Here is a 27414-nt window from a genome sequence, read left to right on the forward strand (position 1 = left end):
CCTTCTTCCACAGAAGAAGAAAGATGGACTTTGTGGTCACATCCCTGAGGAACCGTTTCAGGAGCAGGCTGTGAAAGGGGCAGCTACAGAAATTGTTCTTTATGGTCAACTTATGAGATTTTAGTGCTTTCTGGAATCAAATAGTGTGAAGTTTTTGAAAGAGCCCAGAAGATGCTTGATTCTAAGCTAAAAATTCAGAATGAACTAATGCAGTGATTGATAAAGGACGTAACAAAGGCCCTTACTATACCATAACTTTTGTTTTCCTCAAAAGTTTGCTTTAGACCAGTGCTTCCCAACATTCTTTATCTGGGGCTATCAGAGAAAATGCTTTTTGTGCAGCATTCTGAGAGGGATTTGGAGTTCCAAGTGAAGTTTCACAGTCACTGTGACTGGTCCAGACTCCCTGGACTGTGACTGTTTCACAGTCACAGTGACTGTGAAGCTACTTCAGATAACTACTTTTGGCCTATCTTCCTTCCTTATATCTAGAACATGGGCCAAATGGCCAGAGCCCCAGGAGCCATCTTGTACTGTGACTATGAATGAATGTACAAAAACCACAACAGAACAGTGGAGCTAAAGGAAAGCCTCAGTCCTTGATGAGTTTGGAGCTCCAACAGATTCCCTAAGCTGCTTACATTCTGGTTTCTATTACAGGAGAGAGGTAAACCTCTACCTAATTTAACCCGCTCTTCTAAAGCTAATTGATAGAGAGACTTGGGTTCAAGATGGGTTGGCAAAGCCAATAGCAGTAAGTAGAGTGAATGTTTGGGCTGTATTGCACAGGATGATCTTTAAAATAAAATATTAAATATTTTAAATATTTAATAAAACATTAACTGAGCCTGGGTGGCTCAGTGGGTTAAACCTTGCCTTCTGCTCAGGTCGTGACTTCGGCTTCAGGTCATGACTTCGGCTTTAGGGTCCTAGGATTGAGCCCTGCATCAGGTTCTCTGCTTGGTGGGGAGCCTGCTTCTCCCTCTCTCTGCTTGCCTCTCTGCCTACTTGTGATCTCTCTCTCTGTCAAATTAAAAAAAAAAAAAAAAGGTAAAAAAAATTTAACAACTGACATGGCAAAGACACTAATCAATCAAAATGGGTGCTGATGCAGGAATTACAGGCCACTGCTATGTTTGGTGTTAATTCTGGTTGTTCAATTGCATGGAAATTGAAGGGTCCCAGGAAAGGGATGGGCCACAGAGCTAGAGGGAATACTATTCACCTAAAGTAACAAAAGTATTTCAGTATTTTAGGATGGTTGCTCTGGTAGATACCATCTACTTATCACTCCAGAGTACATGGCAGGTGAGATGAGTGAAAGAGTTGGAAGAAATCGGTGGTTTCCTGGCCCAGGCGGGGATACGTATAGTGGGGTTTGGGTGGTGGCTACTAGGTGGGTAGGCTTGGATTGTGTTTTCTTCAGCCTGGGGCAGCACTGGTACATGGCAGTGGGAATGAGAATAGGGCATCAAAAGTTTGTGCAGAGGGTAGAAGAAAATATAATGTATGTATTCTTCATGTCCCTTTATTTTCCTTCCACACCTGATTTCCTCACCACTTCTTCTTTTTCTTATTTCTCCTCATTTGACTCTGTTTCTTTCCCTCAGAAATATTAATATGGAACTGATTTATATAATTGTGTCAGCTTTTCTTCTTTAACAGAAATTAGTTCACATTCCATAAAATGTGAGTGAGTAGAATTTGAAAAGCTCCCATTTACAAATGTGGAAGAATTTAAGTTGCTCCCATATATGTAGATCCTACTCAATTATCTTCTCTGAGTCCGTGACCCCTAATAGGAAAGAAAGGGGAGAGGATCTTTATCTTTAGGCAAATGAAGCCCATTAACCAGGCATTTTTTGAAATAAACTCACAGAGCTGCCCATTTCAGTGACAGTTATACTCATTCTACAGTTTTTTATTACTGGTCCCTATGCTAAATGCTGAGCACACAACATGAAAGAAACCAATGAGCATCTAATAAAGGCTTTATGACAAAGTTAAATTAGTGGTAACTTGAAACAATTTTTATAAATGCTCAAAAATTGTGTTAACTTAGGACAGTAAGCATAGCACAGAAAAATAAAATAACTTCCCAACTCGTAATAGTCCTCCTGGTCTTTACAAAAGTTGTTCATGAACAATCAACCTGAATTTTAGCTCATTTACCTTCTTTCATGTACTCTCTTAATGAAGCTTCTACAAAGTAAAAAAGATCTTTGGAGCAGCTATTCCCCATAAATTATTTCTGAGTATTTAAAAGCTACAGGTAGAACAGAAAGAAGTTCTGTGATTGTTAAAGTAATTCACATCTCACCTTTCTTTGGCTTGGAGATCCTTTTTTATTAAGGCTTCAAACTTCTTAATCTCATTAGCCACATCCTTTAAAGAAAATTCATTATCAGTTTTCCATCTCTAAAAGCCACTGAAAAACATTTACTGTGTTCACTTTACAAATTTCCAAGGTTGTATTCACTACTATTTCAGACTAATTAGGAGGTAAGATATAAAAAGCTGCATTATAGAATACTTTTATAATTCTGATTCATTATTTTTAGACTAGGCTAAATATACCTAAAAGAGTGTGAAAGCTGCCTCCTCTGAATCATTCCACTCACAGTTTTAGCTCTGAGAGTGCAACAAAGGCCATTTAATGAGAATGGAAATTATCAAAGAGTCTCAGGCCATGAATTTTTGTTTGTAATTCTTTTAAAGAAGAATAAGCATTTTGGGGGGATATAAATACTTCTTCAAAAATTATTATCTTTCATGTCTTAAACATTTCTTGTGCAACCTTATTTATGCTATTAATTTGCTCTCTGAATATTAGTTTAGCTCATCCTTCATCTACTGTAAATCCTTATTAATAAACTTTAACCATGTGAGAGAAATATAAGAATTAAATATTTGTCTAAAATTTGGATCTGAAAAAAACCTCTATGAGTAATTTTCTTTAGAATACAAGTACAGGATATTTTTTAAATATTAAAAAATAAAGGAATGTGGATTAACATAAAATGTATTGGATTTAGATATCAGAGAGACCTGTCAATCTCTGCTTTACTATCCTCGGTACCAGAGTGAAACATGGCAGCTTTCTGAGTCTCAGTTTCCTTATTTAGAAATTGGGGGAGCAATACCCTACTTAGAGAGTTATTTACAAATGAAAGATAATGTAAAGTTGCCAACCCACAGGCTGACATATAGCAAATCCTCAATAAATGGTAGCTGTTATTCTTTTCCTTAGGTCCCAGGAGAGAATATCATTAATAATCACTGGAGCAGTATGTAATGTAGGCTGCAAGAATTAGTATCAAAATGTAGTATTGCTCTGCTATGAAATAGAAGCAGATGGTATTCTACCTGTATGACAGACGGCTGGCATGGTCTAATAAAATACCACTACCATAGGTATCTTAAATTTACACATACTGATAGCAAGCAAACCACTTAACATTTCTGGTACTCAAAGAAAAATAGTGCAGCGTGGTGAGAAGGAACTGAGTAAAACATATAGCAGGAATGGCATATGTACAGTCTGTTTACCTTGATTGACACCTCTGCACCCATGGTGATTGTGACCCATCACAGCAGCACCATTCTAGAATATTTTTGTAGTGACCACAGAATCCTCAACACAGGAGTCCAGATTGGTACCGTCATTTAACATGAGTTTCTTATCCCTGAACTACACCTACATTCTCTCATTCTGAGCAAATAACAGTATAATATGGATTAGATATGCAGACAGTGAAGGGGTTTTGAATGAGAAGGAACAATGCCACCAATAATTTGAAAAGGAACTAAGAAGTTGGGGCAATCTCTCTATGTTTTAGAGAAAGATCTTTCTTTTATTAAGAATAACACATCAAATTAAAGGATTATCACTTACCTCTGCCTCTTTTTTCTTTTTCATCATTTTTTGGGCCTCAAGTGCTCTCAAAGTACGATTTGATGCAGGTTTGGGAATCTGTATGATAGCTGCTTGGATTTTGGCCATTATTTCATTTTGTCGTCTTCTGTTCAAGCGTTGCTGAATATCCCATAGATGTTTAGTTATTCCACTCATCAGAAAAACAGGCTATGTTACACACTCACAGGTACACATATATACATTTCTCAGAACTCAGCAATTTACCAATGGACTGGGTGTCACAATCATGTAATGTTAGAAAGCACATATCAATATGACTCATTTCGAGAAGTATGATATTAAGACACAATTGTGTGGGGGGGGGCACCTGGGTGGCTCTGTCTGTTAAGCATCTGTCTTCAGCTCTGGTCATGATCCCAGGATCTTGGGATCGAGCCCCACATGGGGCACTCTGCTCAGTGGGGAGCCTGCTTCTCCCTATCTGTCTGCCAGCCGCTCCCCCTGCTTGTGCGCTCTCTCTCTCTCTCTCTCTTTGTGTCAAATAAATAAATAATCAATAAATCTTAAAAGCACACACACACGATTTTGGAATCCTCAAATTATGCCTATCCGATGTGTGCATCTTCATTCTAGGTGACGACACTGAAACAACAATAAAGGTGCCTCAAATACAAAGAAGAATATCATTCTTTCCCAATTCTACCTTCTGACCTACCCAAGAATGCAAAGAGAAAATGCTCTCTATAAAGATGACTTGAAGAGAAAATTCCACCTGGGAGATGGTCTTTAGGAGGACTTCTGGGGAATCCAGGAGATAGGATAAACTTCCCCCAAACTCAGTCACAGCTGAACAATGAACTCAGAGGCTACTTCAAATACTGAATTAAATACTGAATTATGTGATACCATTATTAGATCATCTCTTCTCTACCTGGGAGTATTTATTTTAAGTAGAACACAAGCATAAATGAAAGCAAAAAAAGAAATCGTGAAAAAAGAAGTCCCAGTATTGGTCTTTACTTAAACACTGCTTTAGGAGTGCCTTGTCGCCTTACCATGCAATGTGAGAGGGGAAGCCCAGCGTTTTATCTACTCTCTGGCAAGTAATGAGATCATAAGATCTTCCAGAATTTGTATCTCATCTTTCCCTCCCCTCTGCACAGGGGGCTGACTATATTCAGGATGTGTCCATTTCTTATAATTTTAAATATATGAATTTAAAAAGTGATTTGTAGTGCAAGGAGAAGAACTATAATTCTTTTGCCTGTAGTTTATACATTCCATATACGTAGTCACCTGAAATTCTCTTGAAAATCTTTAATGATTCCTCACACCATCATGTTCTCATGTACTTAAAGGCCTAGGAGATCATTAAAGGTTTTCAGAGAAATTTGAGAAGCAGTGGGGAGTTAGTTAAAGCAAGAAGGGCGAGAAAGAAGGCAAGAGATGTTTAAGGGGTTTGGAAAAGGAAGCAAGCAGGATATCACCTCAAACTACCAGGACAAAAGAAATGAGGCAGGACAGAAAGATCAAGTGATTGTAAAAGAGGGAACTCAGAGGGGGAATGCCCACTCTACATCCCTTAGTGGGGGCAACCATCATAAGCCTTCACTGTAGTGGTTAGTAGCAACCCCCCACCGCTGACCCATGTGAAGCATTAATTTCTACCGGACAACCTAAAAAGAGATCAAGTTGTCCTGCCACTCCAGAGAATGGCAGTTCTCGTTTCTGGTCACAAGGAGAGGTGAGGGCAGGAGTGGGGATGGAACAAAGGGGAGAGTAAGGGAGAGAAAGGTGAGAGCAGGGTGGAGCATGAGTCAAAGGAACACACAACTTATGCTACATTAAGGCTTATGCAATGTGTACTATAGGCATAAATCCCAAACAGTATACTCTATGCTCTAATGAATTTCTGGAAAAATCGTACTATGAAACCTTTTCAATATTAAAAGATCTTTGTTATTCCTTGAGCTTTTAAAATTTTTCAAGTTTCTCAAAATGCATGTGGACAAGATCTTCTTTCATGTGTTTATATTTTTCTTGAAACCTGTGTGTAACCCGCATCAGACTGAAATCAGTTTGACATGGTATCAGGTTTCTAAGTCTCTAAATGGAGAAAGCAGTTCAAAGGATTTCATTATTAGAAAATAAAAAGTACATTATCATTAAAAGCACACATAAAATTTGTCTCCAAAATAAAATTTCTATGAATTACTCTTGTTGATGGTTAAAATAAATTCAAGCCCCATACTAGTCACTCAGATCTTTAATTTACATGAAAACATTAAAAACATATTTGATTCTTTCTTATAAAAGTTTCAAATATATTTCTGTATTTTTTGCTCTGAGTTTAATTTTTATTTTTTCTGTGTTTAATTTTTAATGAGTGGCATTTGAATTCTTAGAGAAGTACATTTCCATAAAAATAATTTCATAAAACCAATTCAACATATAAGAGATAATATAAGAGCCAGATTCTTTCCATAACTTAAGCTAATTCCTAGTAAAAAGTGAAGAAACATTAAAACTTCCAGGCCATTGGAAATGAGAGTCTAACAGTGTAAGAAAATGAACCTCAAAGATGATTATAAAATGGGGAACAGAGTAATAGGGCTAATGGAATTAAGTAAAACTTTTATAACCAAAAGTAATCTCCTTAAAAGCTGATGACTTATTAAAGTTTTTTTCAAATGGAACTGTTGCTCAAACCATTTTTGATCCTTGTCTTCTAAAGCCACCTAAGCAGATATGGGCACTTACTCAGAAAATCTCTTAAGGACCTTTCAGCTGACTTTAACCCCTTACTCACCTTCCTGCTTTTTTCATTATTAAAAATGGCCTGGCCTCCATCTCCACAGAGGCAACAAAAGTGTAAATTCCCTGAACATTCTACTTCTCTACTTCAACACATGTCTATATCTTATCTTATATCTTTATTATCCCTCCCTAACCCAGGAAATACCCACGGAGATATAACATAGCCCACGGTTAAGTGTGTGGCTCTAGAGTCACTCTGCCTAGGTTTGTTGCAACTTTATCACTTATTCGCTGCATTAAGTTGAGCAAGTTACTTAACTCCTCTGTACCTTAGTTTCATCATCTGTAAAATGGGAATAATAAAAGATAGGTATCTTATAAGGCTATTGTGAAGATCAAAGGACTATATATATATATATATATATATATATATATATATATATATAAAATTACCTGGAACCAGGCTTTGCATCTCGCTCTGCACAATCAATAAATTTTAATCATTACTATAATTACGTAAGACACCGGCATTTTCTTCTACCTGCTTTCAGAGAAAAAGGCATGTCTAGTTCTTTCTTAAGATACCTCCTCCTCCTGGGGCGCCTGGGTGGCTCAGTGGGTTAAAGCTTCTGCCTTTCGCTCAGGTCATGACCCCAGGGTCCTGGGATCGAGCCCCGCATCGGGTTCTCTGCTTGGCAGGGAGCCTGCTTCCTCCTCTCTCTCTCTCTGCCTGCCTCTCTCCCTACTTGTGATCTCTGTCAAATAAATAAATAAAATCTTTAAAAAAAAAAAAAAAAGATACCTCCTCCTCCACCTGGACCATCAGCTGCATCCTCCTTTCTTTCCCAGAGGACCTTGGCTCCCACACCAGTCATCTCCTGCCCCTGGTTCTTTTTCTCAATTGGTCAGCTGTCCGCCTTTCTATGCCCATAAAGGAAACAAATAACGGCACACTGCTCGTGCTCTTCTCTCCTGCAGCCACTGTTCTCTTCTCTTCTCTTTCACCTCCACATTCCTGAATGAACAGTCTATGCTCCCATCTGCCTCATCTCAATTTACTCTTCAACTCACAACATTCCACGCTACTCCACTGAAATATTTTTCTCTCCTAAGAATAGAAGTTCTAAACGGGTGGGGACTTCTCTTGTGTTGATTGTAGTGCAATTGCCTGACATAAAATAGGAGCCCAATTAATATTTTTTCAACAAATGAATGATTGACTCTGGGAGGTCACCATGGCCAACATTAAACATAATGGTTTCTTGTTGGCCTCAACTACACAACTCTTAAAGCTCTTGTTCCTGCTGACTGTTTTACACTTCACAAAGAATTTTCTCATATATTGTTTCCTTAAAATTATATACATATTTAAAAAAAAAAGCCTAACTGTGAGGCAGGTAGAGATAATCAATCTTATTTCAGCTCCTGGGAAAATGGAGATTAAGAGTATTCCAGGGATTGGCCCAAAGTTACTCAGCTTTGCAAGTGAAGGGGGCAGAAGCCAAAACCAAGTTCTTTGGTTGTAACCTTAATCTAATTTCCAGCTCTCTCTGGGTACTGAGCTCCTTTTGCCACCAGGCTCATAAGGATGTCTGCTAAGAATAGACAAATATAAAAGTGTAGATGGCCCTCATATCTATTATGTCACTGTGTCTTCAGAAGTTCAATTTAAACCTTTAATTATTTCCATTTCTATTTAATGCACTGGGTCAGTGCAACACTCCCCATTATCCTAGAGGCCTGGAAAAGTTAATGTACTTCATTTGCCATAAGAAAACAGCAACAGGAACTGGAAAGCATTGTCAACTAAAAAGTTGTATCAACTAATCAAAACACAATGAATATTTGCAATGTTGAAAGCATTCTATCAGGCATATTCCTTGAATTTGAAGGACTAAAAATCTTGTGAGGCCATATGACAGATGAATCATGAAAGTTAGCCACAGTATGAGCAGCAGGAGGCTATCACCAGAGAGTGCAAACTACCCCTGCCCTAGGAGTTCCACAGGAAGAATCCGTGTGTGTTGGGAAGGCTGCACAGCAGTGGACGGAGAAGAGTATGTCTGAAGGAGCGAGATAAAAAGTGGAAGCTTAGGTGAAAGGGAGGGAAGAGCAGAAATCTACAAGAGCTATTCAAGAACAGGTGGGGGATCAGTGAAGAAAAAGCTAAGACTCAAGATGCCTGGGCGGCTCAGTTGGTTAAGCGTCTGCCTTCAGCTCAGGTCATGATCCCAGGGTCCTGGGATGCAGTCCCGCATCGGGCTCCTTGCTCAGCGGGAAGCCTGCTTCTCCCTCTGCTTGTGTGCTCCCTCTCTGACAAAAATAAATAAATAAAATCCTTTAAAGAAAGAAAGAAAAAAAAAGACTTTATGCTGAGAACTATGAAGAAACAGAGAAAGACAGGTTGAGACCATTTAGTGAAAGATTTTGAATGTCAGTCCAGTAAAATGCCAGGCTTCTGAGCAAAAGGGCCCAGTGCAACTGGAATTTAGAAAAGATTCATCCAGCCATTGATTGACCTCTGGTGGAAAGCTAGAAGACCGGGAGACGTGTTAGACATGTTGCTGCAGTGTTCACGCAGGAATCTGAGCAGACATGACAGGGCCCGAAATGGAAAGAGAGGAGCAAGGCATAAAAACACTGCAAATTAGGAACATACAGAATTTGAAAAACTGCTGGTAATGTGGATAGGATGGAGGGAGACATCAAAAGTGGATAAATGAACTGAAAACATTAATATAAAACAAAAGCCAAGTATGAGCAAGAACATACATAAGGGACATAGCTATCCAGCGGTGCTTCTTTGAGCAGCCAATGTCACTGTCATTACACTTTCCCGAGTCCTACACTGTGATATGTTTATGTTTCTTTGTGTACTTACGTCTCGAAAAGCCTCACTTTTCATACTTTGCTGTCTGACGTTTGCCGGGGGTTGTATGGATTGTATTTCCACTCCAGTCAGTCCACTTTTCTTCTTCTTCTGAAGAACAATGTACAACTGATACAAAAGCTTGGTTGCTGCCCCAGGCTTTTCCGTGATGATGTTGTGGGCCACGTTCTGATCAAACTGCACACCCAGAAGGTGAAGCGTTGGCTCCAAGCGAGAAAAATTATTAAGTTTGGCATTTGAAACTCTAGGCATTAAAACAGTTTCCACAATTAGACACTGGCACTGAGTTAGAGACAACAAATATCAGAGGCATTATTATGATCTAATATTATGAATTATTGCATGTTCTTTTCAATATACTACTCCTCTCTAAAACCACTCAATCATGTAACTACATTGAGATATTCTACAGCCCTGAATTCCTCCCATTTATTTCTCTGGAACGGTACAGCTAAAGCTGATTTTGTACATTTTTCTGCTTAAATGCATGCTAGAATTTTTACAAGAGGTCAAAACAAAAACAGATAATTAAGTGCTTTCTTCTACACGGAAAAACAACTATGGTTTTGAAAAATAGTTTACTCGGAAGGAAAAACTGTAATTTAAATTTCCATATTGTTAAATGACATTATTACAGGAGTCTGAAAATAGCCCCAAACGTTGCACTGATGACTTTAACAACGATCCTCCCAGGCACCACCAGAAAGATTTCATTAAATAATATTAGCTATGCAATCACACTAATTATATCATCTTCACTTAAAAGTTATATTACTACTTTAATCAGTAAAGACTTTCTAATTTTCAGTTAATGCTGAGTCACCTATGAAATTTTAGTACGTTTACTAAACTTACAAAGATGAATAGGGTGCAGTCCCCGCCCTTGTCGGGTTCTCAGCAGGGAAAACAGATGAGTAAACAAGAAGTGGTAAATTGAGGTCAGTGTTAGAATACAGGTCTCAAATAATCTAGGGCTGTTAAAAAGCCTGTGAATCCAGTGACAGAAGGATAATGTTGGGGGCATTTTCAATTCCTGTGCCTTTCCATCTTCCAACTAGAAGCAAATACCAATTTTAACCACTGGCCTATGTCCTCCTTACTTTAACTTCCTAACATTCAGTCACATTCTTTCATGGAAAAAAAATATACTGAATATACTCATATATAAGTGAAAGTCCTACCCTTCCCCCTCCAAGAAAAAAAAAAAGGATACCTTAGAAAGAGGGGCTGGGCACATACTGGGTAGAATTTCTGATAATAGGGTTATCATTCAGCAATTTCATCTTGGACTATAAAATTATTTGGGGATGATACAATGCTCTTCATGACCTCAGTTAAGTTTTTAGAAGTTTATAGAGATTGCTTCACACTTAAAATTTATATACTGTTGCTAGTATCCTAATTCTCCAGAGGTTACTATTTTGTTTTTTGTTTTGTATCACAGATACCACGGAAAATCTGATGATAGCCATGGCACCTGTTCCACAGGAAAGAAAACACACACTCGGGCACAGACATGAAATGTGTATGCCTTTTTCAGATGTTTGTGAACCTCCTAAAATGTAGCCTAAAAGTGCCCATTCACTGCAAATTAAAAACCCATGGTGCAAAAGGAGGTGGGCCTGAGGGACTCTATGAATGATTTCTTTTTTTTTTTTTTAACTTTTTATGTTTTTATTTCTTTTCAGTGTAACAGTATTCATTGTTTTTGCACCACACCCAGTGCTCCATGCAATACGTGGTCTCCCTATTACCCACCACCTGGTTCCCCCAACCTCCCACCCCCTGCCCCTTCAAAACCCTCAGGTTGTTTTTCAGAGTCCATAGTCTCTCATGGTTCATCTCTCCTTCCAATTTCCCTCAACTCCCTTCTCCTCTCCATCTCCCCATGTCCTCCATGTTATTTGTTATGCTCCACAAATAAGTGAAACCATATGATAATTGACTCTCTCTGCTTGACTTATCTCACTCAGCATAATCTCTTCCAGTCCCGTCCATGTTGCTACAAAAGTTGGGTATTCATCCTTTCTGATGGAGGCATAATACTCCATCGTGTATATGGACAACATCTTCCTTATCCATTCGTCCATTGAAGGGCATCTTGGTTCTTTCCAGTTTGGCGACTGTGGCCATTGCTGCTATAAACATTGGGGTACAGATGGCCCTTCTTTTCACTACATCTGTATCTTTGGGGTAAATACCCAGCAGTGCAATTGCAGGGTCATAGGGAAGCTCTACTTTTAATTTCTTGAGGAATCCCCACACTGTTCTCCAAAGTGGCTGCACCAACTTGCATTCCCACCAACAGTGTAAGAGGGTTCCCCTTTCTCCACATCCTCTCCAACACATGTTGTTTCCTGTCTTTCTAATTCTGGCCATTCTAACTGGTGTCAGGTGGTATCTAAATGTGGTTTTAATTTGAATCTCCCTGATGGCTAGTGATGATGAGCATTTTTTCATGTGTCTGATAGCCATTTGTATGTCTTCATTGGAGAAGTGTCTGTTCGTATCTTGAATGATTTCTAAATATGAATGAGGAATCAATATCATGGGAAGGCCAATGTCAACAAAAATAGTGATGCAACAACTTAAATTCCACTTCCAGGTATATGGTGTCATTTACTGTCCTATTTCTTCTGTTTACTCTTATTGTTTTAACAGAAATATTTGGTAATGTGTACCTGGCATATCAAACTATATCAATAAGTTTTGAATAAAATATTTTAAATTAATAAAAAAGAAGCAGGTCACAGAGGTCATGAGAAGAAATAATGAATGCTACAGGAAATCTCACAACAACAGTAAACACTTTTTAGGTCTTCTTATGTCCAGGTTTGCAGTTTGTTCCTCCACAGGTAACCTTAAAATTTGACATAACACACACCTGCCTAAAACGAGGCAGGTGAAGCCGACCATGTTTGAAAAGTAAGACTCTAAAAGGCCAGTGAGATCCATGACTTGTGCTTGCCTTCCCTGGACAGACACCTGACACCCAGTCTCACTTTGCCATCACAGTTACTCTCCCACGTCCTCTCTATCCTCAAAGTCCCGTGTCTTGTCCACCACACATATTTGGACAGATGGCCAGAGAGGCACTCGTCAGAGCTTTGTCCTGGGTCATAACCTAGGGCTACAGAGATGAGGGGCATCAAAATTCTGGAGGGAAAATCCAAAAGCAAACACTATCCATTTCCAGATGTTATCAGAACCGAGCCTGGCACCCAATAAGAATGGAGAATGTGGGCTGTATCCCATAACCATAAGACCAAAAGCGGAACCAAAATCAAGAGTCAGATGCTTAACAGACTGAGTCACGTAGGTGCTCCCATTCTTAGGATTTTTTAAATTATCTTAAGTATCTGATACTCATAGTTCTTATTTGACCAGAGATTACCTATCTTCTCTCCTCCTTGTCACCTGATGAGGGAACACATCTTACAAGGTAAGTAGAAGCTGTTCCCCCAGGAATATCCATGCTCCTTTACTTTTTATTCTTTTATCCTATTAATCTATAAGGCAAATAGATTCAGTTACAAGCAACATTTATATTTATATTTTAGACTAAAAAAAACTAAAAATATTTGATAAAATCCCCAAATCATGAGCCCTAGCATTAGATATCTGCCTAAAAAAATAGCTTTGACAAAGAAGTATCCTTTTCCCCACAAAGTACACTTCTACAAAAGTCATATCCATGGATATACTGATCCTTCTTTAAAAGACCGTGTGCCCTGGGAAAAATAGTATGTTGTTCCAAGAATTCAAGATGGATGGAATCTGGTTGTCAGAACAAGTAGGTCCCTCTTCTCACATTAAGGAATGCAGTGACTCTCAGTGGCATAAAGTTAGTTCTTTGCAGTGGGTGAAAAGAAGGGCTGTTATACATGATGCTACTCAGGGCACACCCCTGTCCAAAGGTGGGGCAAGGATGTGAATCTACCTTGTGCTTAGCTTGCCACGTCTTGTCCCTGATGCGAGGCTATTTCATACAAAAAGGGGTTCCTCTCCCTAGCACAAAGGCCTCTCTGTTCACTGAGACCTGTGTCTTCACAGTTCTGAACAGCCGATGAGGTCCCTTTTTCCATTTAACACAAAGAGCCTCCAAAGCCCTGCTGACATCAGTTTAGTCTACCTGAAATACTACATACATCATCTGGTCAGAATGGTGCTTTAAGTCTTCTAAACAGGTATACTTTCTGACATCATTCAATTTTTTCAATGAGAAACATAATTGTGTGCAGCTGGGACAATGCTGGAACCTCAGGGAATACACACATAGAAACATACTCCACAACTTTCAAGAGCTGTAATTTAAAACAACAGTGAGCTATCACTATACTCCTATCAGAATGGCCAGAACCCAAAACACTGACAACACTAAAATCCTCACCAGAGGATGTGAAGTCATGAGAACTCTCATTCATTCATTGCTGGGAGGAATGCAAAAGGGTACAGCCGCTTTAGGAAACTTTAGAAAGTTTTCCTAAACTTTAGGAAAACTTTAGGAAACTGTTTCCTAAAGTTTTCCTCCAAAACTAAACATACTTTTACCATCTGATCCAATAATTGTGCCCCTGGTTATTTACCCAAAGGAGATGAAATTTTATGTCCACACAAAACCTGCACATCGATGTTTACAGCAGCTTTATTTATGATTGCTAAAACTTGGAAACAACCAAGATGTCCTTCAGCAGGTGAATGGATAAATCAACTGTGGTCCATCCAGACAATGAAATACTATTCAGTGCTAAAAAGAAATGAGCTACCAAGCCATGAAAAGATATGGAGGAAATTTAAATGCATATTTCTAAGTGAATGAAGCCATAAGTTCCAACTATATGACATTCTGGAAGAGGCAAAACTATAAAACTATAAAGATAGTAAAAAAACAAAAAAAAAAATCAGTACTTGCCAGGGTTGGGGTAAGGGAGGATGACTGATAGAGCATAGAGGATTTAGGGCAGCGCAAATACTACGTATGATACTCTGTGATGGTAGAGACAAGTCATTCTACATTTGTCCAAACCCATAGAATGTACAACCCCAAGAATGAAGCCAAATGTAAACTATTTACTTTGAGTGAACACATATTGTTATAGGTTCATCAGCAGTAACAAATGCAACCTCTGGTTGAGGAGTGGATACTAAGGAGGCAATGATTGTGTCAGAGGAGGGAGTTAATAGGGAATCTCTCTCCCTTCTTCTCAATTTTTCTATCAATCTGAAACTGCTTTAAAAAGTAAAATTTAAGGGTGCCTGGGTGGCTCAGTTGGTTAAGCGACTGCCTTCAGCTCAAGTCATGATCCCTGGGTCCTGGGATCAAGTCCCACATCCGGCTCCCTGCTCAGCAGAGAGCCTTCTTTTCCCTCTCATTCTCTCTCTCCCTACTTGTGCTCTCACTCTACCTCATTCTCTCTCTCTAATATAAATAAATAAAATCTTAAAAAAAATAGAAAGTAAAATTTAAAAGAAAATAGACAAGGATTGTATAACATTTCACCAGTGAAGCAAAAAAAATGACTGATAAGCACATGAAAAGAGGCTCACCATCATTACTCATTTGATTATATGCAAATCAAAATCACGAAGAGATACTGCTTAATACTGACTGGACAACTATAATCATAAAGACCCTAACAAGCATTGATGAACCTGTGGAAAAACCGAAACCTTCATATGTTACTAGCATAACTGTAAATGATAACAGGCACTTTGCAAAGCAATTCAGGTGTTGCTCAAAATTGTAAACATAGATCATGTAACCCAACAATTTCACTCTTAGGTGAATTTCACACCCAAGAGGAATGAAAACATTTCCATGTGAAAACACAATGGTCATAGCAGCGCTGTTCAGAAAAACCAATGACTCGTATCCACCAATTAATGAATTAATAAATGAAATATGATATATCCAATTGAAATTATTCAGCAAATAAATAGGAATTAAGAAGTACTGATACAAGCTACAACATGGATAAACCTTGAAAACAGTATCCTAAGTGGAAGGGGCTAATCACAAAATACACATATTAAATGATCCCACTAATATGCGTAAAATAGGCAAATCCGTAGAGACAGAAAATAGGTAAGTAGGTACCAGGGGCCAGGTGGTTGGTGGTCATGGTTGTGAATACACTAAATATGTAAATATGCTTAAAACCACTGAATTATATGCTTTAAACTGGTAAATCATCTGTGAATTAGATCTCAACATAGTTGCTACAAACAAAAAATGTTACAGGGTTTTGTCTTGTTCTGTTTTGTTTTTTGCCAGTATACTATAAGTTGCTTCATTTCTCTTAAAAGAAAGAAGAATCAATTAACAAAATTGTAGCTCACTATCCCTTAACTTTGGAAGCTAAAACCATTCAAATGCCAAAGGAATTGACCCTTTTTAGGAAAGAATTTATCTCACTAACCTGCTTTCTGAAAATTCTGAAAAATCACCCTGAAGTTCAAACTTGTGTAGAATTTCTCCAATTAGATAACCATTGGAAAAAGCCTTTGCAAATGACTTGGGGCCTGAATTTTGAAACATAAAGATAAAGAAGTAAATTATAGTGTTCTATATAAAGCACAATTATTTTCATTATATAGGCATAGAATGAAATTCCATAACTTAACTTGAACTCAAAATGCCATGAAAATACTTCTAGAAACAACTTTTAATAATCAAATAAAAAGATTGAAGTTTAACAGATAATGTGTTATAAAGATTCTTAAATACAAAAATTGATACTTGAAGATATATGAAATTTTGAAAGAAACACAACTTTTGACCAGATTAAACAAAATACAACCAATAAATTTTATCTAAACAATCTTAGATCTAAAGTCAAGTCTTCAATTTATTTTACAAAATTACTCTCTAATACGTTAGTTATCAGTACAATCTAGGGATGTTGATAGCATATTCTAGCCAAATGAGGTGTAATCTAACTTTAGTATACTTTAAGACTAAAATTTAACCTTTTTACAACAGAAATTTTACAAAAACCATCTAACTGCATCTCCTCAAAAAAAAAAAAAAAATTACTGAGCATAATCAGGCTTTTTCTTGGTAGTTCCAGGGCTTACTCTGATCTAGTTGTCTCGTGCAATGACAGAGATAACCCAGAGGAAAACAGTTTGGAGCCAGGGACATCTGCATTGGAATTGTGACTCTGCTCCTTATTAGCTGTGCAACCTCTGGCAAGCTGCTTAACCTCCCTGAGTTCCTGTCTCTTCATCTGTACAACAGAGATAACCATATCTATAACTATTCTGAAGAGCCATTTTAAAGATTAGAGGTAATGTATGAGAATTGCTTGGTACCATGCCTGCCACAGAACAAGCACATAATGGTAGGTGCAGAAAAAAATGTGTTAATAAAATTTGCTTTTTAAAAAATATTCTTAGTGGTGGGTCACTTGCATTTTTCTTAAAAAGCAAAGGATATCAGGTTATTTATTATTCAAGGATTATATGCAAAGTTGATACAAAAAATAAATTATGCTATCATAGGACAAAGCTATCATCTCTCAAATGATTCTAAAACCTCCCCAAACCTTCAACATGTTTCTGTCAGGGTCCTTTAGGCAATAACTGTCCAAACACTATATATCACTGAGGTATCACAAGCTCTTTTATACCAGATTATCCACTTTCGTCTATTTTACCAATAATAAGGTGGCTAATTGATTATGAAGAAATAATATCTCTTTCTGATTTGTAAAGATGTACTTGGTGTGTGGTTGCCTGCAGTTGGGGGTGGTGGGTAGTGGTGTTGGTGAGTCACTCCACAAGGCCACTGCCCAGAGGCCTTTCTTGGCATTCCACACATTCTCATAAGAATAAAATTCTTGCATATCTGATACCAGCCCACAATTTTGCCCAAAGCTCTCCTAACATTAGTTCTCAAAATATTTTATACTCCTAATAATACTGCAATTCTCAGGTTGAATTAATATATAATAAAGTAGTTAAAAAGGATGTCAACTATGCCCATTAACTCTATCTACTTAGGATGAACTCCAGAACCATTCAGCATCAGAATATACTGTGTCTCTTGGCATCAGATAGTAGTAGTATCTGAAGCCCCTGAAATCCAAATGGCTCCTTCCATGTCCGAAGGGCAGAGGTGTGCTGTCTCCTCCTCCTGAGTCATTGTTGCTTCCTCTTTTCCTCAAAGACCAGACACTATTGGCCACCAGTGCTGTCCTGGTCTTGGTGGCCATCACTGTCCTTACTGTGACACCTGGGCTGCTCTCCATTGTGTCTTGTGCCTCTTCTGTCATTGCTTCCTTTTTCTGGGTTGTCCCCCCCCCCTTTCCTCTTCTCGAGACCACCCTTATTTTCCTCTCTGCTTTCTGAGGAGCCATTTGACATACAACCATGAGACTATGGGTTCTTTGCATTCAGAAGCTGTTGGTCTGCCACATTCAGGTAGTACACTCCTCCTTCCCCTCCCTCTGGATTTTGCACTATGTCTGCTCTTCCTTTGACTGAATGCCTGAAGTCTAGCCCATGAATAACCAGGGAATATCTGTATTCCATTCTGTCGTCCTCCATGTAGTAGGCAAAGGGCCTTTAGTAAACGGTTTGCTACACAAAAGTCACAGAAAAATAAAATAATAATCCACATCCTTTGAAATGCATGACATATTAATAAGGCAATTCTGATATGAGTAAAATAGAGGCATTTGTGGCTATAAAGGTCAAAGAATAGCAAACAATTATCTCATTGTCAAATAGTTTCCTACAGAGGGGGAGGAGTCAAGGTGGTGGAGAAGTAACAGGCTGAGACAACATCAGGTAGCAGGAGATCAGCTAAATAGCTTATCAAACCATTCCAAACACCTACAAATCCAACAGGAGATTGAAGAGAAGAAGAGCAACAATTCTAGAAACAGAAAATCAACTACTTTCTGAAAGGTAGGACCAGTGAAGAAGTGAATCCAAAGTGACGGGAAGTGGACCACGGGGGGAGCGGCCAGCTCCCGGCAAGCAGCGGAGCAATGGAGCACAAAATCAGGACTTTTAAAAGTCTGCTCCACTGAGGGACATAGCTCCGGAGGCTAAACTGGGGTGAAGCCCACGTGGGGTCAGCATGGCCCCACGTCCCGCAGGGTCACAGAAGGATCGGGGGTGTCTGAGTGTTGCAGACCTTGCAGGTATTAGAGCAGGGAAGCCAGCTACAGACACAGAGCTGAGGAGTGAGCTCTCAGCTCGGGGTCACTTTGAATCATAATCCGTGGCACAGGCCACTGCTCTGTGAATGAGGTCCCCACAAGATCTGGGGAGACACCCCCTGGGGGAGCTCAGGGATCTGCGTGGTTCAGAGGCTCCAGGCAGAGTTGTGTGCCAGAAACAGAGATGCTTGGTCACAGGCTGGGTGAGCTCAGAGCGAGGCCTAAGCCCAGGGAGACGGGAGTGATTGAGCGCTTTTCTCTGAGGGTCCACTGAGGAGTGGGACCCCAAGCTCTTGGCTTCTCTGGGCTGGAGATTGGGAGGCTGCCATTTTCATTCCCGCCCTCTGGAACTCTATGGAAAGTTTTCAGGGAAGAAAAGCTCCCAAAAGCTAACCCAAGTGAATTACTTAGCCCAGCCCCTGGTAAGGGTGGTGCAATTCAACCTCGGGCAAAGACACTTGACAATCACTACAACAGGCCCCTCCCCCAGAAGATCAACAAGAAATAAGCCAAGACCAAGTTCACTTACCAAGCAGAACAGCGGAATTCCAGAGGAAGAGAAAACAAAGCATGGAATTCATGGCTTTCTCCCCATGATTCTTTAGTCTTGCAGTTAATTAATTTTTTTAATTTTATTATTTTCTTCTGCTAAATTTTTTTAACTTTCACCCTTTCCTCTTTTAACATTTTTTAACTAGTTTATCTTAGCAATAACTTTCATAAAAAAATAACCTTCATTATTATAGTCATATTTTATCTTTCATTGTATCTAACTTTATTTTTTTATATACACATAGGGGTTTTTTCTTCTAAAAAATTTGGGGTACAACTTCTTCTAATAGATCAAAATATACCCTAAATCTAGCTCTGGGCTTGTTCTAGTCTCCAGCCTGAGCAAATTCTCTCCACTTTCTTTTTCTTTATTCTTCCAACCAACTTACTTTATCAACTCCCTTTTTAGAAATTTAAAAAAAATTTTTTTCATCTTTATAGGCATATTCCATCCCTTCCTTGTGTTTACCCTTATATATGTTTTTCATTCTTTAAAAATTGGGGAGGTAGTTTCTTCTAAGGACCAAAATACTCCCAAAATTAAGTGCAAGACCCTGTTCTAGTCACCAGTCTATATATTTTTTCTTTTTTATATTTTTTCTTTATTTGTTCTCTTTTTCTAACTTTTTTTTTTCTGAACTTCTTTTTAACCCCTTTCTTCCCCCCCCCCCCGCCCCCATGATTTGGGATCTCTTCTGATTTGGTTAAAGCACATTTACCTGAGGTCTTTGCTACCCTTTTAGTATTTTATTTTTTTATTTGCTCCTTCATATATTCCTATCTGGACAAAATGACAAGGTCAAAAAACTCATCACAAAAAAAAGAACAAGAGGCAGTACCGAAGGCTAGGGACCTAATCAATACGGACATTGGTAATATGTCAGATCTAGAGTTCAGAATGATGATTCTGAAGGTTCTAGCTGGGCTTGAAAAAGGCATGGAAGATATTAGAGAAACCCTCTCCAGAGAGATAAAAGCCCTTTCTGGAGAAATAAAAGAACTAAAATCTAACCAAGCTGAAATCAAAAAAGCTATTAATGAGGTGCAATAAAAAATGGAGGCTCTTACTGCTAGGATAAATGAGTCAGAAGAAAGAATTAGTGATATAGAAGAACAAATGACAGAGAATAAAGAAGCCGAGAAAAGAGAGACAAACAAATACTGGACCATGAGGGGAGAATATGAGAGATAAGTGATATCATAAGATGAAACAACATTAGGATAATTGGGATTCCAGAAGAAGAAGAAAGAGAGAGGGGATCAGAAGGTACATTGGAGAGAATTATTGTAGAGAATTTCCCTAATATGGCAAAGTGAACAAGCATCAAAATCCAGGAGGTACAGAGAACCCCCCTCAATATCAATAAGAATAGGTCCACACCCTGTCACCTAATAGTAAAATTTACAAGTCTCAGTGGCAAAGAGAAAATCCTGAATGCAGCCCGGGAAAAGAAGTCTGTAACATACAATGGTAAAAATATTAGATTGGCAGCAGACTTATCCACAGAGACCTGGCAGGCCAGAAAGAGCTGGCATGATATATTCAGAGCACTAAACGAGAAAAACATGCAGCCAAGAATACTGTATCCAGCAAGGCTATCATTGAAAATAGAAGGAGAGATAAAAAGCCTCCAGGACAAACAAAAACTGAAAGAATTTGCAAACACCAAACCAGCTCTACAGGAAATATTGAAAGGGGTCTCTCTAAGAGAGCCTAAAAGTAGTAGATCAGAAAGGAACAGAGACAATATACAGTAACAGTCACCTTACAGGCAATAAAATGGCACTAAATTCATATCTCTCATTAGTTACCCTGAATGTTAATGGGCTAAATGCCCCAATAAAAATACACAGGGTATCAGATTGGATAAAAAAACAAAACCCATCAATATATTGCCTACAAGAAACTCATTTTAGACATGAAGACACCTCCAGATTTAAAGTGAGGGGGTGGAAAACAATTTACCATGCTAATGGACATGAGAAGAAAGCCGGGGTGGCAATCCTTATATCAGATCAATTAGATTTTAAGCTAAACACTATAATAAGATATGAGGAAGGACACTATATCATACTCAAAGGGTCTGTCCAACAAGAAGACCTAACAATTTTAAATATCTATGCCCCTAACGTGGGAGCAGTCAACTATATAAACCAATTAATAACAAAATCAAAGAAACACATCGACAATAATACAATAATAGTAGGGGACTTTAACACTCCCCTCACTGATATGGACAGATCATCCAAGCAAAAGATCACAAGGGAAATAAAGGCCTTGAATGACACACTGGACCAGATGGACATCACAGATATATACAGAATATTCCATCCCAAGTCAACAGAATACACATTCTTCTCTAGTGCACATGGAACATTCTCCAGAATAGATCACATCCTGGGTCATAAATCAGGTCTCAACCGGTATCAAAAGATTGGGATCATTCCCTGCATATTCTCGGATCACAATGCTCTGAAGCTAGAACTCAATCACAAGAGGAAATTTGGAAAGAACCCAAATACATGGAGGTTAAACACCATCCTTCTAAAGAAAGAATGGGTCAACCAGGAAATTAAAGAAGAATTGAAAAAAATTATGGAAACAAATGATAACGAAAACACAACGGTTCAAAATCTGTGGGACACAGCAAAGGCAGTCCTGAGAGGAAAATACATAGTGATACCAGCCTTTCTCAAGAAATAAGAAAGGTCTGAAATACACAACCTAACCCTACACCTAAAGGAGCTGGAGAAAGAACAACAAAGAAACCCTAAACCCAGCAGGAGAAGAGAAATCATAAAGATCAGAGCAGAAATCAATGAAATAGAAACAAACAAACAAAAAAAATAGAACAAATCAACAAAACTAGGAGCTGGAATGGCTACGGTTGCCAAACTGTGGAAAGAACCAAGATGCCCTTCAACGGATGAATGGATAAGGAAGATGTGGTCCATATACACAATGGAGTATTATGCCTCCATTAGAAAGGATGAATACCCAACTTTTGTAGCAACATGGACAGAACTGGAAGAAATTATGCTGAGCGAAATAAGTCAAGCAGAGAGAGTCAAGTATCATATGGTCTCACTTATTTGTGGAGCATAACAAATAACATGGAGGACATGGGGAGATGGAGAGGAGAGGGAGTTGAGGGAAACTGGAAGGGGAGATGAACCATGAGAGACTATGGACTCTGAAAAACAACCGAGGGTTTTGAAGGGGTGGGGGTGGGGTGGGGTGGGAGGTTGAGGAACCAGGTGGTGGGTAATAGGGAGGGCATGTACTGCATGGAGCACTGGGTGTGATGCCAAAACAATGAACACTGTTATGCTGTAAATAAACAAATAAAGGAATTAAAAAAAAAAAACTAGGAGCTGGTTCTTTGAAAGAATTAATAAGATTGATAAACCCTGGACAGACTTATCAAAAAGAAAAGAGAAAGGACCCAAATAAGAAAAATCATGAATGAAAGAGGGGAGATCAACACCAACAACAAAGAAATACAAACAATTATAAGAACATATTATGAGCAACTCTACACCAACAAATTTGACAATATGGAAGAAATGGATGCATTCCTAGAGACATATAAACTACCACAAGTGAACCAGGAAGAAATAGAAAACCTGAACAGACCCATAACCAGAAAGGAGATTGAAACAGTCATCAAAAATCTCCACACAAACAAAATCCCAGGGCCAGGAGGAATTAATTCCTATTCTCCTGAAACTGTTCCAAAAAATAGAAATGGAAGGAAAACTTCCAAACTCATTTTATGAGGCCAGCATCACCTTGATCCCAAAACAGACAAGGCTCCCATCAAAAAAGAGGATTTCAGACCAATATCCTTGATGAACACAGATGCAAAAATTCTCACCAAAATACTAGTCAAGAGGATTCAACAGTACATTAAAAGGATTATTCACCATGACCAAGTGGGATTTATTCCAGGGCTGCAAGGTTGGTTCAACATCCGCAAATCAATTAATGTAATACAACACATTAATAAAAGAAAGAACAAGAACCATATGATACTCTCAATACTATGAAAAACCCACTGCGAATATCATTCTCAATGGAGAAAAACTGAAAGCTTTTCTGTTAAGGACAGGAACACGGCAGGGATGTCCATTATCACCACTGCTATTTAACATAGTACTAGAAGTCCTAGCCTCAGCAATAAGACAACAAAAAGAAATTAAAGGCATCCAAATTGGCAAAGAAGAAGTCAAACTATCACTCTTTGCAGATGATATGATACTATATGTGGAAAACCCAAAAGATTCTGCTCCAAGGCTGCTAGAACTTGTACAGGAATTCAGTAAAGTGTCAGGATATAAAATCAATGCACAGAAATCAGTTGCATTTCTTTACACCAACAACAAGACAGAAGAAAGAGAAATTAAGGAGTCAATCCCATTTGCAATTGCATCCAAAACCATAAGATACTTAGGAATAAACCTAACCAAAGAGGCAAAGAGTCTATACTCAGAAAATTATAAAATTCAGAAAACTCAGAAAATTATAAAAAAAAAAACTCATGAAAGAAATTGAGAAAGACACAAAGAAATGGAAAAATGTTCCATGCTCCTTGATTGGAAGAACAAATATTGTGAAAATGTCTATGCTATCTAAAGCAATCTACATATTTAATGCAATCCGTATCAAAATCCCATCCATTTTTTTCTCAAAGAAATGGAACAAATAATCCTAAAATTTATATGGAACCAGAAAAGAACTTTAATACCCAAAGGAATATTGAAAAAGAAAGCCAAAGTTGGTGGCATCACAATTCCAGACTTCAAGCTCTATTACAAAGCTGTCATCATCGAGACAGTATGGTACTGGCACAAAAACAGACACATAGATCAATGGAACAGAATAGAGAGCCCAGAAATAGACCGTCAACTCTATGATCAACTAATCTTCAACAAAGCAGGAAAGAATGTCCAATGGAAAAAAGAGAGTCTCTTCAACAAATGATGTTGGGAAAATTGGACAGCCAAATGCAGAAAAATGAAATTGGACCATTTCCTTACACCACTCATTAAAATAGACTCCAAATGGATGAAGGACCTCAATGTGAGAAAGGAATCCATCAAAATCCTTGAGGAGAACACAGGTAGGAACCTCTTCGATCTCAGCTGCAGCGACTTCTTCCTAGGAACATCACCAAAGGCAAGGGAAGCAAGGGCAAAAATGAACTATTGGGATTTCATCAAGATCAAAAGCTTTTGCACAGCAAAGGAAACAGTAAACAAAACTAAAAGACAAATGACAGAATGGGAGAAGATATTTGCAAATAACATATCAGATAAAGGACTAGTATCCAAAATTTATAAAGAGCTTAGCAAACTCAACACCCAAAGAACAAATAATCCAATCACAAAATGGGCAGAGGATATGAACAGACATTTCTGCAAAGAAGACATTCAGATGGCTAACAGACACATGAAAAAATGCTCCACATCACTTGGCATCAGGGAAATACAAATCAAAACCACAATGAGATACCACCTCACACCAGTCAGAATGGCTAAAATTAACAAGTCAGGAAATGACAGATGCTGGCAAGGATGCAGAGAAAGGGGAACCCTTCTTCACTGTTGGTGGGAAGCTGGTGCAACCACTCTGGAAAACAGTATGGAGGTTCCTCAAAATGTTGAAAATAGAACTACCCTATGACCCAGCAATTGCACTACTGGGTATTTACCCTAAAGATACAAACATAGTGATCTTAAAGGGGGCACGTGCACCCGAATGTTTATAGCAGCAATGTCCACAATAGCCAAACTATGGAAAGAACCTAGATGTCCATCAACAGATGAATGGATAAAGAAGAAGTGGTATATATATACAATGGAATACTATGCAGCCATCAAAAGAAATGAAATCTTCCCATTTGTGATGACATGGATGGAACTAGAGGGTATCATACTTAGTGAAATAAGTCAATCAGAGAAAGACAACTATCATATGCTCTCCTTGATATGAGGAAGTGGAGATGCAACATGGGGGATTTGGGGGGTAGGAAAGGAATAAATGAAACAAGATGGGATCAGGAGGGAGACAAACCATAAGAGACTCTTAATCTCACAGAACAAAATGAGGGTTGCTGGGGGAGGGGGCCGGAAGAGGTGAGGTTATGGACACTGGGGGGGTGGGTGTGCTATGATGAGTGCTGTGAAGTGTGTAAACCTGGTGATTCACAGACCTGTACCCGTGGGGCTAAAAATACATTATATGTTTATAAAAAAATAAAAAATTATTAAATAGTTTCCTACAAATAAACAAGTACAAAAACTTCTGTCTACATCTTTGTATGCATAGGTCACTTCAGAATTACCAGGTGCTACATAAGCAGAAAAGAGAATGGTGAATGAAGAATGAGAACAAATGGGACAACATGTAGAAAAAAAATAAAAGAAGATGAAAAGATGACTACCTGCTGGAAATAAGCAGGAAAGAAGTTGATGAAGAGATCATATATTACCTAGGAATATAAAGATTAAAAAGTATGAGATGACAGAAAGGAAGCCAGAGAGAGAGAGAGGAAGAAAAAGAGAAAAGGGGAGGGGTGTGGGAAAGAAACAACAAGGAGAAAAAAAAAAAAAACAAAGGAAAGTTTATTTTTGCCTTTTGGTTTGTTATATTTTTCTTCCCAGTAAATGTTCCTGGCTACCATGACTAATTCCGCAATGGCCACTTCTATAAGTTCATTTGCACTAACAACTGGAATTTCCTGGGAAAGAGGAGTCGGGTTAGACTCTAGGACAAGATCATTGAATAATCTTAGAAATAAATAAACCGTGGGAGCTCAGTGATATTCTTCATACTGAGTTCTAAAGTCATTTACATCTGGAACCAGGTCATTCAGCAACAACTCAACCCTGCCTCCAATTTTCCCCACTGAACGCCTGATCCCTATCACGATGGTCTTCTTTTCCTGCAATCTTTGATGTGGGCCTTTCTGGAAGCTCTATATGAGGCAGGATACAACAAATGAAATGGCCCATGTGCTTCCCATCAAAATGACCCTGAGTCAGCTGGAGAAAGCTCATAAAGAGGATGAGCCTTTTGTATTCCAAAATGGTAAGGAGGAAAGCAAAGGTTTTGGAGAAAGATTCTCTGGGTTTGACTCCTTGTTCATTTACAAACTGCTGGATTTGGTGCAATTACAAAAGTCTCAGTTTCTTGTCTTTGAAATAGAGAAAGTGATGCATTCTACCTCCTAGGTGTTGGTTTGAGAATTTAAGGAGATATTGCATGTAAATGCTTAGCATAATTCTTGGCATATATAACTGCTCAGTGACAATTTTTATTGTTATTATCAGTGTTTCCCAATTTAAGATAACAGGTCATATTAATTACACAATCCCTAAGCTCAGTGACTGTAGTACAAGCATCCTTATTTAAAAAGTAACTCAATACTCAGAGGGCAAATATCTGATATTGTCTTTAAAGTCATACACAGCCCCCCACCCCTTAGGTCCCGATCAGATATATCATTCCCACCAGAAGCATGTGTAATCAAACACAGTTGATTCCTACAGCAAAACATTTCAGTGGGAGAAATGAAGACTAAACATAGAATGACAGAATTTCTGGTTAAATTTTGCCACCAAATGAATGAAGAGATACTTGAATTTTGGAATTGTAAATAAGGGCCTATAAACCTATACATTCTATGCTTAGTGGTCTTCACTCTTCCTTCCCTAGAAAAGCAAAAATCTAATCTGCATTATCAACCACATTTGAAAAGCCAAACAAATTTACTTCCATTTGAGAGAGAGAAAAGCAGCTGCTGATAGCTTGGCATTGACCTGGCCTCAACAGGCCTTGGTGTTTCCTAGGAGTTGGCCTGGCCCTCACAGCTAAGCCTTGGCATTTTCCTGCTGAATATAATCAATTTCATAGCATACCAACCCCAGACAAGGCCACACTGTGACCCTGATAGATCAAGACAAAAACAAAATTCCTTTGTAATCATATCTGTATTCAGACCCAAACAGTATTGTCCAAAACACAAAAATGACCAAAAATGCCCCTACTGTGGCCAGTATGAGTGTTTGCTGCTTTTTTTTTTTTTTTTAACTAATCATGGCTTTGTCTTAATTTATTCTCTCCAATTCCTAGATAAGACTTATTAAGATACCCATAGAGTTGC

At 38.4% G+C, this 27414-nt stretch overlaps 1 protein-coding gene across 1 annotated transcript in view; it reads right to left on the reverse strand.

Moving 5' to 3' along the window:
- Positions 1-27414, reverse strand: part of SPEF2 (sperm flagellar 2) — a 178683-nt gene that overhangs the window by 144265 nt on the left and 7004 nt on the right. The window contains 5 exon segments of the mRNA XM_046000034.1: positions 2321-2385; positions 3896-4036; positions 5813-5983; positions 9516-9768; positions 15944-16046. Of these exon segments, the coding sequence (XP_045855990.1) occupies positions 2321-2385; positions 3896-4036; positions 5813-5983; positions 9516-9768; positions 15944-16046 (733 nt within the window).

This window comes from Meles meles, chromosome 3, assembly GCF_922984935.1.
Source record: "Meles meles chromosome 3, mMelMel3.1 paternal haplotype, whole genome shotgun sequence".
Lineage (NCBI taxonomy): Eukaryota > Metazoa > Chordata > Mammalia > Carnivora > Mustelidae > Meles > Meles meles.